This window comes from Tasmannia lanceolata, unplaced genomic scaffold (assembly GCF_043159265.1).
Source record: "Tasmannia lanceolata isolate RefF3 unplaced genomic scaffold, GAP_Taslan_0.1 ptg000005l, whole genome shotgun sequence".
Lineage (NCBI taxonomy): Eukaryota > Viridiplantae > Streptophyta > Magnoliopsida > Canellales > Winteraceae > Tasmannia > Tasmannia lanceolata.
Window position 1 is genome coordinate 21,154,647 of NW_027518682.1, and position 16,595 is coordinate 21,171,241.

General features: G+C 38.6%; 2 protein-coding genes across 2 annotated transcripts; one reads left to right on the forward strand and one right to left on the reverse strand.

Annotated features, from left to right (window-relative positions):
• Positions 1-6,195: 6,195 nt before the first annotated feature.
• On the forward strand, positions 6,196-11,417 carry LOC143877930 (serine/threonine-protein kinase RIPK-like). The gene is made up of 5 exons (XM_077380257.1): positions 6,196-6,956; positions 7,640-7,775; positions 9,711-9,847; positions 10,242-10,365; positions 10,528-11,417. The coding sequence occupies exons 1-5, from the start codon at positions 6,540-6,542 to the stop codon at positions 11,088-11,090; spliced, it is 1,377 nt and encodes a 458-aa protein (XP_077236372.1). The 5' UTR covers positions 6,196-6,539; the 3' UTR covers positions 11,091-11,417.
• Positions 11,418-13,013: 1,596 nt separating this feature from the next.
• On the reverse strand, positions 13,014-16,101 carry LOC143876837 (protein LURP-one-related 6-like). The gene is made up of 3 exons (XM_077378529.1): positions 15,795-16,101; positions 15,461-15,703; positions 13,014-13,316 (listed from the first exon to the last, which is right to left on the reverse strand). Exons 1-3 carry the CDS (start codon positions 16,026-16,028, stop codon positions 13,206-13,208), a joined length of 588 nt encoding a protein of 195 aa, XP_077234644.1. The 5' UTR covers positions 16,029-16,101; the 3' UTR covers positions 13,014-13,205.
• Between the last annotated feature and the right edge of the window lie 494 nt (positions 16,102-16,595).

Consider the following 16,595-nt stretch of genomic DNA (forward strand, 5'->3'; position numbering starts at 1 on the left):
AGGACCTTAAAATATTTTTAATCTTAAAGGGAACACGCAAGTAATACCACAAACTAGGGCAAAGCCCTAAAGCAAAAGGGGAAACCCCGAATAAGCAATTAGCGTCTCAAAGAGACAAACCACAACAAGAAAGATAGCGTCCCAAGAAGAGAGAAAACGATCCAAGATCCCAAGCAAGCAAAGCTCTAATAAGAATGAGTTAGCCTCTAATCAAAAGCGAAGTAATCAACAACTCTAAAGGAGAAACTCCGAACTAACAACACTAAAGAGGGGAACAAATGAGTCAGAGACTCTCTAATACTACAACTTAGAGGAGGAATGAGTCAAAGACTCCCAAATAACGCCAACAGAAGAACCAATGAGTCAAAGACTTCCTAGTAATACAACAAAAGAACGAATGAGTCAAAGACTCTCTAAAAGAAATGGAAACATGAGTCAAAGACTCCAATAACACCAACTAAAGGATAGATGAGTCAAAGACTCTCTAAAAGAAAAGAAAACACGAATTTGCACATTTGGCAGAGGTAAAACACCAAGCCGGGCCGGACAGCTACCTAGCCCTAGGGTGCAACAAATGTGCAACCCAATACCCATAAGGGTAGGGGTATGAAGCCAAGCCGAGTAGGGTGTTCTCCCAAAACCAAACGGCGCACAAAGAGGACTAACGAGAGAATGAGACCTGGCGGGTCTCCCAAACACACACAAAGATGGGCTCCAAGTAACCTTATCATTGCCCTTGCAAGGGGGAAGCAAGGCTAAGACAACTAATTGACCAAATTGGTCTCTAATTAACAGAGGCACAAATTGAGGTGCAACCTCAGAGAGGATTCTACAAATGAGGCAAAGCAGACCTTCTTAAGGAATTAAGATGTGACAGAATTTAAGGTCCTTTAGAGATTTTAAGATGATTTTCAATTAATTTCGGATTTTCAATGAATTTTATCAATTTTAATCATAGGAGTGATTTTACAAGTGAAGTTGTTGCAAACGAACTCAAAATGAGTTGAAACTTCTCCAGCAACAAGATATGATGAGATGTAACTTACTGGAATATTTTTACAGATTATTACATTAAACTCATATTTAATTTGGATTTAAAAATTAATTAACCAGATTGCAAAAATAACACATAAACTACTAGAAATAGATATCTAAATTCCATGAAATTTCTACAGTAGTAAGAGATAAGTGAAAATAGCATGCTGTGAGATTTCCATGAATTTAGAAAACTATTTACTATCAGTTTCGGATTTTTCAAATTTCAAACCAGATTATGAATTAACACTACAGCTCATATGAAACAAGATCCAAATCACTTGAAAATTTTACAGAAGCAAGAAGTATAGAATTTAAGACTACTGTAAAACTTTGGAGAATTTTATCTGTGATTTGACGTCAGTCCCAAAATCTGATAATTTTCAAAGAATGCGTAAAATAATATACCAAACAAAATCCAAAAATTCTCACAAATTCATGGTAGAATGTATCATTATCATATTATTTTCCCACGAAATTTCATTATTTTTGGAATCTGTTTAGTATATCGTTTAGTTTTCTTTGTTAAAAATCATGCAAAAATCCGAAAATATACCAAATAATTCTAAAAAAAATTCCGAGAACGGTGTACCTACCTGTGATCGAAATCCTCGCCGAATCCGAGAGCCGAAAAACTCGAAAATTCCGCCTCCGTGCGATCGCTTCCGCTTTCTTTCTCTTTTTGCTTCTTTTTTGTTTCTTTTTCTTCTTTTCTTGTTTCTTTTTCTTTTTTTTTTCTTTTCAACCCCTCATAGCAACTTTGTTAGAACACATGATAGAAGAGAAATGAGTTCTCCCCCCCTCTTACTCACCCTCATTGAACCATTTATAGCAAAGGAATGGGAGGGTGGTGGCCACCATTGTGGACTTATTCCATGGTAGGTGGCCACCATTGTGGACATATTCCATGGTAGGTGGCCACCATTGTGGACATTGAATTTTGACATGTGTGTGGCCCCATGCATGTTTTTTAAAGTTCTTTTGAGTAGGTAAAAGATAACCCAAATGGGTCCCATATGTGACCAAATTCCCAATTGTGCATAAAATCATATGCCCCACTCCAAAGTATGATCGGAACCGTTCATTTGATGGGCGACAATGTGATTTAATTTGTGCTCCGCTAATCAATCCTATGGGCTGATCCAAGCCATCCAATAGATCAAAATGTGAATATGTTACCCCATTTTTAAATCACTCCTATTTGATGATCCGAACCGTCCATTTGATGGGCGACAATTGATGATCTTGACCGTTCAAATAGTGGGCTGCGATGTGATTTAATTTGTGCTCCACTAATCAATCCTATGGGCTGATCCAAACCATCCAATAGATCAAAATGTGAATATGTTACCCCATTTTTAAATCACTCCCATTTGATGATCCGAACCGTCCATTTGATGGGCGACAATTGATGATCTTGACCGTTCAAATGGTGGGTCGCAATGTAAATTGGTTGTGCCCCCTTAAATCATTCCTCTATGACGATCCAGACCATCCAATTGATGGGTCCCCTACCTAAGTAGGTTGTGTCCTCCTAAATCATTTCAATGGGCTGATCCGAGTAACTCAACCTGATGATCGAAACAAAATTGGTTGTTAAAACGACTTCTCTGAGATCTTGACCGTTCTCTTGATGATCATCTTTAGGTGTTGGATCGAAGTAGGTTCAAAACTCATTTTTCACTAAAACAATGTGCGGGCCACCCTGTTTGATCCAAATCTAAACAAATGCTCAAGACGGGCCCATCAATCGGATCCAAATTCTCTCTTGTTCGGATTCTTGGGAATAATCTCTCTCAACACTTAACGGAAAAGTGCGAAACATGGCGGAAATGATTGAACGGGATTTCGCCCAAGCATAGCGAACTTGGGTCCGGTCAAAATGGGGTGTCTACAAGACTATTTTACTTTCACATGGAACCCCCAACAATCTCCCCCTCCACGTGGAAGCACCGTGGACAATCTCACCCCTCCACGCAGTAGGAATGTGGGAACTACGAGATCTTCCCCGAGGGATTTTTCCATCCTCGGAGGGATACCGGGGTTACCGAGATCTTCCCCGAGGGATATTTCCATCCTTGGAGGCTAAACCGGGGTTACCAAGTGCCCGGCTCTGATACCCACTTGTTGGGACCCGGGTAGAACTCACCTTCAAAAGCTAGCTGTTAAGGGGAGGGAACTCATTCCCTTATAAGCCCGTCCACATCGTTCCACTTTTCCGATGTGAGACTATTTTGCTTTCACGTGGAACCCCCCAACAAATAGTCCCACATCAGAAAAGTGGTAGGGATGGGGCTGGGTTATAAGGGAATGGGCACCCTCCCTCTAACGACTAGCTGTTAGGGGTGAGTTCTACCCAGTGAAATTCCCTACAAATGGTATCAGAGATGGGGTGTGGTAACTCTCGGGAAGATCTTGGTAACCCCCGTGTGCGACTCCGAGGATGGTGGAATTCCCTCAGAGAAGATCTCATAGTTCCCACGTTGCAGTCGTGTGGAGGGGCGAGATGGTCCAATTTGCTTCCGCGTGGAGGGGGAGATTGTTGGGGTTCCACGCAAAAGCAAATAGTCCCACATCGGAAAAGTGATGGGGATGGGGCTGGGTTATAAGGGAATGGGCACCCTCCCTCTAACGGCTAGCTTTTAAGGGTGAATTCTACCCGGTGAAATTCCCTGCAGCAACCATCTCGCTCGCAGGTCTTTTCGACCGTATCATCGACCACGATCTGAGGTCGCCTAGAAAAATTTCTCCACCTTGCTTGGGGTCAATCCATGCTATCTTGTCTTGACCATCGAGAGTCAGCTCGGTCTGGACAGTAGCTTCGAATGTGGGATGTTTCATCCACACGTGGAAGAGGCGAAAGGACTCCCAATAGAGAAAGCCTAAATTTGCCGATGTGGATTGAAAGAAAGTTGGGGATGGACATGGGTCCTTCCGTCTATCCGGAGGTCTAATGATGAATCATTCATGATCGGCAAGGTCATTGATTCAAGCGAGCTAGTGTCCCTAGTGATCAAAAGGGGCGTAAATGTCACTTCCTTGTTAAAATCTTTTACAAAGAAAATATGCTACATGAAAAAGCCATGAAAATTTACTAAATAAACCCCTCCACCCTCTTTGTCTCTCAGTCTCTCCACGTTCCTCGTACATGCCAGCTAGGAATTAAATGTTCATTGTACACGTCAGTTGCTAGTAGCTCCACGTCATCCGGACACGTTAGCAACTACAGTTCATTCGCCACCTAATACGCGTAGAGTATGGAAACAAACGGCCGGCCTTCCATCTCTCTCTCTCCGTTGACGAGGTCGTACTGTATGGTAAAATGACGAGAATAGCCCTTGACTTTCTCAGTTGAATGGGAAAACGAGGAAGAAGCCGGAGGTTTCCCAACGACGAATATAAAAAACTTGCAATAGAAGTTTCTTAGCAATACTTCATTTTTATTTTTTTTAAGTCGGTAGCTTCTTGCAATCCTACTAACATTATTTTTAATTTGGGGATGCTTTTCTTAATTTTTCCCCATCAAGTTCTAGAAGCTATCCTCATTTTTTAATATGTGTAATAATATCACATTAAAAATCGATGAGGATCTTTGAAATTTCAAAATTCTCCTCAATGTGATTAACCAATTAATTCTTTTTTTTCTTTCTTGAACGTAATAACATGAGGAAGTCTAAACTGAAGATAGCCCTAGCAAAAAAGAGGTGAAAGGGCTCCCCCATTGGCTGCACATCACCATCATGTAGCCAATGGGAGAGCCATTTCACCTCTTTTTTTGCAAGGGCTCCCTTCAGTCTAGAATTCCTCTATTAACATTATTTCGGGGATAATGATTTTAGGGATATGGTGCCAATTATTTTGATACTCTTTAACTTGTTAGGATGTTGGGAATTAATGGTCACACGACTCACACCACATTTAGAACATCTTTGGATACCTCTAGTATAGTTCCATATTTGTAACTAAGGTTATTTTATCATAATCTTATTTGTAAATAAAGCAATAGACCCTGTTTAGAAGCCATTAAATTAAATATACCAGATAAAGATAAGTATAGAGGACTGACATCCACATTACCATATTTTAATAATGGTGCTACTCACTTTGTTTTAAACTTTTTTCAATTGCGTGTAATGGGGCGAACATGTTTTGGTAATAGGTGCAAACTTACCTTGTGGTATATGTTTTTCACCACCTGTCAAAGACTGGTGACATTGTTTTCGGAATTGTAATGGCTAGTTAAAATCATGGTTTTAAATTTCGACCGAAATTTCGAATTTCGGTGGAGACCACCGACACCGAAATCAACAAAAACCGAAACGGTCATTTATTTCGGCCGAAATTTCGGAATTTCGATTTTACCCAAAATTTAAACCAAAGAACCTTTTTTAATTATTATTTTAATATTTTACCGAAATTTCAGGGTCCGAAACCGGTACCGAAACTGAAATTTTAAACCATGGTTAAAATGTATGCGATAAGGTGAGTTTCATTATCAAAACATGTCTAGCCGATATTAGTCGCCTAAAATAATTTTAGGCAAAAAAATCATGACTTTAGAATTGATTGAAGAGCATCTTCATAAACAAAAGTTCGATATAGAAATTAACGATATTTTCATTTTATAAAAAAATAGATCATTTTATAATTTTCAATCGCAAATTGATAGATATTTTTCAAATTAGGGATTTACAAGAAAATAGCATGCTCTATTCTGGATCATGTTTCGGATAAAAATTATTAGCATTTATGACTAAGTTTCTATGCAGTAAAATAATTAAACATAGAAATGGTAAGAATCAGAGCGGTTAAATTAATGAGTTTACAACCAAAATATATCGCTGTCAAGATATAATAGCCCTGGGACCTACCTAGTATCCATGTTTAATCAAGATAATTGATGGGAAATATATCCACAGATTTTATCCGTGGGTTGGGGAGATATCACTTCCCTAAGTGACGTGTGAGTAAAATTTACGAACATACAGCAATAGCTGAGGTGTGAATACTAAATGAAACCAAATACAGGTAGGATGATATTTCTAATTTTCTACCCTCCTTTTCATTGTTGTTTTTAGCCCATTTTACATCGAAAGGAACAAAGTGTAGGAAAAATACAAAGAGGAAGTGGAAATGCAGTCATTTTTGTAAAAGACAAACAAATTAATGAGGGTGGAAATGCTACAAAAAACGGATGGAAAAATGATTTCCCTTTCCAAAATAGTTACGTCTTTCTTTTGATGAGGGGCTGCACCAGGCACGGAACCACCGAATTCGGACTTTATCGGAGCTCCAAAAGTCAAAGGACAAATACCCCATTTCTGAAGATTCGTTGGGAACGCATTCCCTATAAATTAATAGAAGAATTTAGCTCTGAAAGGGAAGAAGAAAAAGTAAAGGTGATAGAAGAAAACAAATTATTATTGATTAGAGTAGTTGGAGAGAGAACGAGAGAGACCTCTTTTTAAGTCTTCTACACCCAAAACAAAAACAATCAAGATTTCATGCATACTGTCCATCAAGAGAAGATGTTCTTGAAATTTTCATGGCGATCTCTCATTCCGGACTGCTTTCATATACAAAAAAGCCCATCAGCTTTACCCGGGCTTAAAAAGCCCAACCCAAAACAGATCTCGGTTCAAAGGCTCTCCTTCTCGGACCTCAGCAACCCGGCCTCACCGCTCTCCATCGCTGAAGATCTCTCTCTTTCTCTCGCGGGCTCTAATCTCTACGCTTTTACTTTGGCTGAGCTGAAGGTGATTACCCAGAATTTCACTTCTAGTAATTTTCTTGGTGAAGGTGGGTTTGGGCCCGTTCACAAAGGGTTCGTTGACGAGAAGCTCCGGCCCGGTTTGAAGGCCCAGTCCGTCGCCGTCAAGTTCTTGGATTTGGAAGGCACCCAAGGTCACAGGGAATGGCTGGTGAGTTTAGATTTCCATAGAAAAAAAATTACTTTTATGTAAAACTAAAATTGTGTGATCATTGAAACCATAAGCATATGATTCAAGAAATTAAACATAGAAAAAGATTGGCCTAAGTACCTCTGTCCATGGTTTTTTAATCCTTTAAATGATTATGATCCTGTGGGAAACGAAAAAATAACTCTCTCTGCTTCCTCATGTGTATTCCAATGGAAGGAAATAACAACCTTAATGCTTACAATTTGATCAAGCAATTTGGGCCTTACATTTTGCACCCACCCAATTGTTTTCATGTAATGCACTCATTCTCTTTTTTGAAACTTCTACTTGTCATTTCCAGTACGAAGGGGTGTATATATAAAAAAGAGAGGGATAATATGACCCCTCCTCTCCCCTCCCCTCCTCTCCGGATGTTGTTTTTCTCAATCAATCACCAATGTTCTGGTTTTTTTTACACCTATGATTAATAATTTTAATCCCCTTGTTTTGTTAAGTGTACACTTTTCTCCCTTTTGAAATCTTCTCTCTCACTCTCATTCTCTCTTGAAAGCGTTCAATTCCAAGTGCTATCTAATTGAAATAAAGGAAGGAGTATATCTGTTAAAAATTAGAGGGTTTTTGTCTTTCCCAGTCAATAACGTGTACAGTTGGGTTTCTTAAGGGCATGTTTGGAATTTTTGCAGGCAGAAGTTATCTTTCTTGGGCAACTGAGGCACCCCCATCTCGTGAAATTGATCGGATATTGCTGTGAGGACGAACATCGAGTCCTCGTTTACGAATTCATGGCCAAAGGCAGCTTAGAAAATCATCTTTTCAAAAGTACGCAATCTCCCTCTCTCTTCGTATCTGATATTGAATTTGTTATTTACACTCATAAGTTTAGGAATTGTTCACGTCAGTTTGACTTGTTCCCACATAGGACAAACTTATTAAGTGCCATGCCTAATTTTAACGGTTTATATGCCTGTTGCCAAACTTAGAATACGTTTTCGAGCGTCACTTATCATCGCCGTGATTTTTTTATTTTGGAAAAATACACTTAGACCCCTGTGGTTTCAATTTGTGTAAGGTAGACCCCCTCAGTTGACTGTTCATCCACAGATTGAAGGGTTAGGATGATCCTATGGAGCTGTTTTTTTGGGCACACCCTATCTATATCAGGGCCCATCAAAATGAACGCTTTGGATCATCCAAAAAATTTGGGCCCACTGTGTTTTTGGTAGTGGGCCCAAACCCCAAACCCGAATCAAAATACTACCAAAAACACAGTGGGCCCACATTGTTTGGATATCCAAAGCATTCATTTGATGGGCCCTGACATAGATAGGGTGTGCCCAAAAAATCAGCTCCATAAGATCATCATAACCGTTCAATTTGTGGATGAAACGTCAACTGAGGGGTCTACCTTACACAATTTAAAACCACAGGGGTCTACTTGTAACTTTTTAAACATTTGGGGTCAAGTTAAATGTGTCAGAAACCACAGGGGGTCTAAGTGTATTTTCCCTTTTATTTTATTTTTAATAATTATTTGACACTTCAACCCACGCTTTTGGTGCTTGCCACCCATCTCCGTTTTTGTAGAATTTTTCGTTAGGTTGTCCTATTGAAAACTGTATTGCGACCTGTGAAGTTGTACCAACTAATGGTTGGATTTCACGTGAAAGAGACGGGTGGCAAATATCAAAATGAGTAGGTGGCAATGCCGGCTACTCATTATAGGTCAATGTTCGCAAATATACGCTATTGTCAACCCTAGAGTTAAGGGCATTTTAGTTAATTCGATAGCAGACTTTTGGTACCCGAAGGAAATATGAACGGATCATTCCTTGCTGACGTGGTGCGAGATAGTCAAACGAAGAGCCCCGAATAGTCGTGTATTAGATAGATAGGTATGAGATTTTATTATATGTTGTAAGCCTATATAGTCCATATTTTTTAAAAAGTACTATATGGACAGTCGTATTTTAACACAGGATGATCCAAACCGTCCATTTGATGGGGCCACAATGTAAACACCTTGTACTTGTACCCAAGAAATCATTTCCATAGGATGATGATAACCCTCCGATCTATATAGGAACTGCATATTATGGAAAGTTGTATAGATCGGAAGGTTGGTATCATCCTATGGAAATAAATTTTGGGCACAACCTATCTACGTTGTGGCCCATCAAATGGACGGTTTGGATCATCCTGTGGTATGTACTGTACATAACCTTTCGGAAAAAAAAAACAGGATTATATGGCCTTAAACCATATAAAAATTCAGGGGTTTATTTGTCATTCTATAGCGAGGAGAGGATACTGTGACTACAAAGAGGCCATTAATGTGTTGTTAGATACCTGGTGAAATAGGGAAGGCTGTTAGGAAGCTCCCTGGGGCTAATGCGTCTTCCTAGCACCTCAACTTCAGTTTTACTATAAACTCAAACAAAGTGATTTGTTTTCCTAAATTACCAATTTAGCCTTCCTTTGAATTGTGTAGAATGCCACTTGATTAAGTCCGGTTTGGATGGCCTAAAATACAACCCTGTTCATTTTGAATGTTGAGAATAGATTATGAGTCCAAAACTGACTGTTGGAATAAAAACTAAACGCGATTTTAAATCGAGCAATCAATTTTGGACTCAAAATCAATTCTCAAAATTCAAAAGGCAAAATTAGGAAGTTTTTTTGTGTGTTTATGCATTAGTAGTTGAGATTTTTCTTTAATTAGGAGCAGATTTTGATTAATCTCCTTGCCGGTGCCAGGGTTTTCGGGTTCGCTGTCATGGCTGTCGAGACTAAAAATTGCGATCGAAGCAGCTAAGGGCCTTGCTTTCCTTCACGAACTAGAGAAACCCGTCATCTACCGTGATTTTAAGGCTTCAAACATCTTGTTAGAGTCGGTAAGTTTCACCTTCTTCACATCTCTAATCCTAGTTAACTTTGTGCTATTTTTTTAAAGCATTTGAACTGTCTATAGCCCATGTGCCATTCCTGATTAGCATTCGATTATCCGTCTTTAGAAATCAAATAATCTTCTCTAGCAGTATGTATTCTTGTAATCACATACCATCAATGTATAAATTAAAACTAAATTAGTTATTGCCTTTAGCAAGGCTTATTTTTTGAATTTGGTATTTTAATAAGTGATACCTATACATTATTTTCAATAATGTCGAGGGATTTCCACATTATTGCTGAAAGTATCGGATTCTAACAAAATTCTGAAAAGATGGTTTTGTGTGTACTAGCCAAAAAGTGAAGATGAAGTGATTTGTGAATATTTCCTCCTTACAGGATTATAAGGCCAAACTTTCGGATTTTGGGCTTGCTAAGGACGGCCCTGAAGGAGATGACACTCATGTCTCCACACGGGTTATGGGAACAGAAGGCTACGCTGCACCAGAATATGTCATGACTGGTACTTATAATTATTCGATGATTTAAATTCTCTTACAATAATGTTATGAAATTAGTCAATTTTTAACTAACACATAAACCATTTAATTTCTCTTACAATGATCTATATGGAATTCACGGATCCTTAACTGAACCATAAAATTAAATTGTGTATCATTTTCAGGTCATCTCACAGTGAAGAGCGACGTCTATAGCTTCGGAGTGGTCCTGTTGGAGTTATTGACAGGGCGGCGATCCATGGACAAGAATCGTCCGGGCAGAGAGCAAAATCTTGTGGAGTGGGCAAGATCTAGTCCGAACAACACCCGAAAGCTCAATCGGATAATGGATCCACACCTTGAAGGCCAATTCTCTGCTAAGGGTGCTCAGAAAGCAGCTCAATTGGCTTATCAATGTCTAAGCTACAATCCAAAATCGCGGCCTCTAATGAGCGCTATTATTGAAACTTTGGAGTCTCTTCAAGAGTTGAAAGATATACCAATTGGAAACTTTGTGTATACAGTACCAGCTGAAAACAACAAGGATGGAAATGTAAAAAAAGAGACAACCAAAGACAGAGATCGCTCTCACCATCACCACAACCAAAATGGTCACAGACAGCGGACTCATTCGCCAAGGTCCCTAAATGGTGGGTCATTGACAAGTGTTACGGACACTGGGCTTTACAAAAGCTCTGTTAATGGTTTGTACAAAAACAGTCCGAGGCAGAGAGTGAGGGTTGCTTGAATTAGTGATTTGCAAATCACAATGTACATAGAAATTTTACAGGTTTGCAGAAGGCCGAGTTTTGATGAGTGTATGCACATACCTTCATTGGCACATAAGTTCTTGTGATGAATTGTGGGTAAATATGAAATTCTTTCCACAAAACAGTTCCAATTGTCTCAGAATAAAGAATATTTTGGTATGAGAACAAGCTATTGTTTAAGAACAGGGGATTATGTTAGAGCAAAGCTGTGAGTATATAAATGAGTTGTGTTGGAAGTGGCGAAGACAAGGATTGGGTGTCTCTGAGCAGTCTTATTTATTTAAAGAGACCTTTTTTTTGTGAAATGGTGTTTCCATTCAAAAGACGTGTGTTGTGAAAATGTATTTTGATTATTCGAGACTTATTTTAATTGAAGGGAACTTTCATTTGAAAGAAAACCTTTAAACCCAGGAAAGAACCAGCCCTGGGCAGACTGTAATATAAAGGTAATGGACTAACAAGAGGAGGACATGCCGCCTAGCCTTTTATACTGATGAAAACCCTAAAACAAGGGATTAATCATGGAGAGATTATAGCGGGGCTCGGGCGGAACCCGATTTACATTGAAGATTTTGGAAACTAAAGGAATCACACCATGCTGCTCCTCTTGCATGGCGCGGAAATTCGCTCCACCCCATGTAAATGATGTTAATCTTGTACGAGCAACCAAAGTTAGCTAGAGCATTTCTGACCATGCTTCCCTTCCTGTATTGGTGCTGACAAGATGGCTTGATTTTGGTGAAGCAAGGCTTGTATTTCTTTCCAAAGGCATTGGATTGCCCAGGGGCTAGTCCCTTGCCTAGGATGAGGTCGATGAGAACCTTACTGTCCTATTCTACAATCAATTTCCTTACTTGGAAGGCCGAGCAACATGTTCATCCATCTAGGAGAGCTCGAGTTTCAGCCACCATATTTGTTCCTTTGCCATAGAAGAATGAGAAATCCATGAAGATCTTAGCTCTGTCATTCCTTAGGACTCCTCCCCCTTCTGATTCTCTATCCATGTTAAGCTTGATGGATCCTTTGGAAGGCCTCTTCCACCAAATCCAACAATCTTTTTGCAACTTGATAGTGCGAAAGGAGATGCCAAGGTAGGAAAGAAAAAGAGATTGGATAATCTTGTTCTGATTGTTTGAAATTGGATAATCTTGCCGTTTCATAGTGACGCACTCAGTCCAAATTTCTCAGGCAAGTTCACCTTCCATGAAGAGGTGATTAAAGCTTTCCTCCCTATTTGAAAGAATACCTTTATGTAGGCTTACGGTCTCATTTCAAAAAATATTCTGCGAATAATGTTTTTGCTTTTGGTGATTTGGATATTGACACTCATCTTTCACTCTTTGGTCTTTTTTCTCCAAGGATAGGCATACTGGTTGCTATTGAATTTGGAAAGCAGCCCTTGCTCATAGGATAGGCATTGACCCTCATGACTTATTTCCTCTTGGCCACCTGCAAAATTAAGTGGGGAAATTTAAGTAATTAAGAGAATGCCTATCTCTAATTTTCATGCCTCATTCTATTTTCTCTGTATTTTCTACTTTGATTAATTGCATCTCCACCGTTTGATCATTCATCATACCAATTTGACCCAACAGAAACACCAATTGAGATAAATGGTTGATCAGAGCAAGATCATACAAGTCGCCCAATCTCGCAATTTGATTATCAACCATTGATCAGTTGATCTAACGATACAATTAATTAAGTCTGTGAATTTTTTTACAGAAAATTTAAATTTGATTTCAATATCACACCTTGGAGGAGCCTCTTATCTCATAGTCCAATAAGAAAGCAAAGCTGAGTTACAAGACATACTTGGAGGCTGAATACATAACATGTAGCATGTCGAACAAGTGTATAATACACAAACATATATAAGGACTAGAAGCCTCCGGCTCAGATGACCATATTTGGATAAAACCCTCTTATCATTACAATTTACAATCTATCACAAAGACAATTAATTACCATCCCTCTTAGAGAGAGAGAGAGAGAGAGAGAGAGAGAGAGAGAGAGAGATCCATTTTGACTGATACAAGAGCCCAATCCGTCTTATTTTGATTAACATGTGGTGGATTCGTTGTTTATGTTGTCTACAACTGCAATAATCGCAAAAACAAAGGCTTGGTCAAAGCCTGATTGACAAGGAGATGGTAGACATCTTTTCGTGACATCAACTCCTCCACTTCATCCAGTTTTCTTACCTGCACCAAAATAAGAACGTATGAGAATTTCAGAATCTCTGAAAAGGATCTTACTAGGGAAATCTTCGTTATTAAATTTGTTTCGTTTCGTTTTGTCTGAAATGAACAAAATATTTCATTTGAGGACCGAAATCCGGAACAGAGATTTTGGTCCATTTTGCTCGTTTGGGATAAAATCCGAATGAAATTACAAGTTTCGGACAAAACAGACCAAATGGCCTGTTTCATACAAAATACTGTATTTTAGTTGTTTTTCTTCTACTCTTCTTGTGTCTTCTTGGTTCTCTTCTCTTCTTCTTCGTTCCTCTTCTTAGTATTTACATGTAAAGTCATTTTCCATTTACTTAAGATTTACATGTAAATAAGGGAATATATACCCCCCATTTGGATTTATTAAAAAAAGTTTCAAGACCCAAAAGGATAAGAAGTCAACTTTCCTATTCTTGTACAAAATTCGAAAAAAAACAAGCCATGTCAAAATCTTAACTTCCAAGCAATATATTATTTTTCAATTTTAAAAATTTATAAATCCTATCACGTCCAAACATCATTAAATTCCAAATATCTGGTAAAAAAATCTCATAATTTGGTCTCTAAATTTTTTTCATCTAGTGAGGTAGTGGTCAACACAAGCATATCAACCGACAGTGATTTTTCTTTAAGTAAATATTCGATTTTTAAAACCTTAATGTTATGATGGATTATGTTGTTCCAATTTTCAACAATTTCTGATTTTTTTAAAGAATTTTTTATTTTTTAACTATTAAAAAAATTCGCTCATCGTAGTGGAACGAAAAGTTTCGAACGATATGACCGAAATACTGAAACGTTCTGTTCGAATAGCCAAAATGAAACGGTGAACGAAACGAAATTCGTAACTAGTAAAGAAATTGGTACCATGAGTCCATGACAAGCTCATGAGAAACCTTGACTTGGGCCCACCCACGTGATTTCAACATTCTCCAGATCTTCTATTCAAGGGCTCTGACTTGGAGTTTACATAACATGAAAACCACTCTATTAGTCTATTGCAACATTTCTAATCATTCTAACCATTTGGTTATGGCATCTAAATTATTGTTATTTTAGATTGCCATGATCACTGACATATATATAATTAAATTGTTTTTTGTTTTTTTTTTGGGAGATGGTGAGGATTTATTGAAAAAACAACGACCCGGAATCATCAATGCAAATACAACAATGCAAGAGAGGGGAGGGGGGTGATTTACAAGAACTATGACCATAAGAGGGAGAAAATCGGAAAACTCTAAACCCGCTTTAGAGAGTCATTCACGAGCTAGATGATCTGCCGGCCTCCGCCTCTTCATTAGCTGATCTTCAAACATGATGGAAGCAAACCAAGTGGCCCTCCAACTCGTCCTTGAACTTGTCAAAGAACTCTAAAAATATCCATGGATGGGGATTATACTGATTAAAATCAAATTGATTTTCTAGATCTTATTAGAATTATACTAATCCAATCATGCAAACAAATAGCATACAGAATTGAGATTTAGAAATATATTTTGATCGGCCATGGCAGACGATCGACCGGGACTAGGTCTTCTACTGCCTCTCTGGATGATCTAATCTTTAATGAGAAATTTTTTCTTATAGTCAGTTAGATGGAAGTAGGCACCAACCCTTATACATAAAGACATAAACATGTAAGAGTCCACTCATAACAGAACTCTAAAGAGTTTAATTAACTACTAATCCTGTTATTGTTGACTTAGGTCTACACTAAAACATCCGTGTCTAACTAGGATAAGATGCACTGATTATCCTTGTACAATTGGTCAACGGGTAAATCCAGTAATTTCACACAATCTCACTCCTCAATCTAGGCAGTTGATATAAGACTAATGGTTGCCAACATAAGATCTTACATAGGAAACTTATTCAAGGATCATTGCATCAAATAAAAGCTCCAGTTCATAATTATGTGAAGTGGGTGCACGAGGATTAGGCTTGTCATTAGGGGTGCAACTCGGGTCGGGCGGGTCTGGTTTTACAAAACCCTACCCTACCCGAGAATTATCTCGTGTCAGCCGAGTTTTTTTATAGGAAAACTCGAGATTCGTAAACCTGACCCTACCCAATCCTCCTCTCTCATGTGAGTATATCCAAATATGGGATACCTGTGCTACAATATTTCCTTTGCGGTCATTGATGCAGCAAGCTCTATCCACAAAAGACCCCTTAATCTCAAAATCCCAATCATTGTTGTGCGTCTTGGATTCAACTGAAACTCTGATTTTACTGCTCTTTAATGCCCATGATGTTGGCTCTCTTAAGGTAAAAACCAACTTTTCAGCTCCTTCATAATCAATCAGAAACCCTTTCCATTGCTTGTTGACGCTCAATGCTTGAACAATACCTCCCTAGATACATAAAAGAAGAAATATGTTATAAATGGATTAGCTTGAATAATTACACCAATAAACCTTTTTAGGGACTAATGATATTACGTACCTTTCTTCGAATGTAGAGTAAAGATTCTCCATCACCATCTCTGAGGATCAATTGGCCCTTGATTCCAAGGGTTCCACACCCATCTACCTTGAAAACCACTGTCTGATTAGTGTTTGTGACAACGAAACCACCGCCACTAACGACGTGAGGCCTATTCCTGACTGTGAAAATTACCTGGGAAGGGGAACAGAACAACTTGCTAATCTTAGGCATGAGATTGGATGTAACAGACATTTTTCTTTTTGCTTTTCTTTTCTGATAAGTGGCTAGTTATCTCAGTCTCTTAGACTTCGAATGTTGATTATCAATGGTGTGGTCACTTTGTCTAAAACTAAGATATTTCGTAAGATAAGCCTAGTTTATATAGACAAAATTAAAGCAAAATGCATGAGGTGGGTTTGTGCCTTGTTCAAAGGTAGGTCAAAAGAGAACCTTGACTATACGATTGCTTATAACAAGCATGGAAGAATCATTTGAGTGTGGCAATCGTGAAAGCTCTCTTTCAAGCTACTAAAGTTGGGTTCAAGGGAAGAAGTCTCAAAGTATGTGACCATGCTGAAATTTGGTGGCTCAAAGGAATATTTTTAAGTTCAAAATGCATGTGGCTTAGCTTGCACATTTGAATAAAATCTCTTTAATTTACCAAATCTTTTGGGGTACTCTCTCTCTCTCTCTCTCTCTCTCTCTCTCTCTCTCTCTCTCTCTCTCTCTCTCTCTATGAGAAGAAAAGCACAGACAGGCTTGACACCTAATTTGAGAAGGCTACAACCAAAGGCTAGGCAATGCTTAGTCTCGGATCAA

Excerpts from the sequence above, each read along its gene's own strand:
- LOC143876837 (XM_077378529.1), bottom strand. The coding sequence starts at position 16,028 with ATGTCTGTTACATCCAATCTCATGCCTAAGATTAGCAAGTTGTTCTGT. Across the intron at positions 15,704-15,794 it reads TACTCTACATTCGAAGAAAG|GGAGGTATTGTTCAAGCATT; the intron begins GTACGTAATATC and ends TTATGTATCTAG. Across the intron at positions 13,317-15,460 it reads AAGGAAATATTGTAGCACAG|GTAAGAAAACTGGATGAAGT; the intron begins GTATCCCATATT and ends ATTTTGGTGCAG.
- LOC143877930 (XM_077380257.1), top strand. The coding sequence starts at position 6,540 with ATGCATACTGTCCATCAAGAGAAGATGTTCTTGAAATTTTCATGGCGA. Across the intron at positions 7,776-9,710 it reads AGAAAATCATCTTTTCAAAA|GGTTTTCGGGTTCGCTGTCA; the intron begins GTACGCAATCTC and ends TGCCGGTGCCAG. Across the intron at positions 9,848-10,241 it reads CAAACATCTTGTTAGAGTCG|GATTATAAGGCCAAACTTTC; the intron begins GTAAGTTTCACC and ends TCCTCCTTACAG.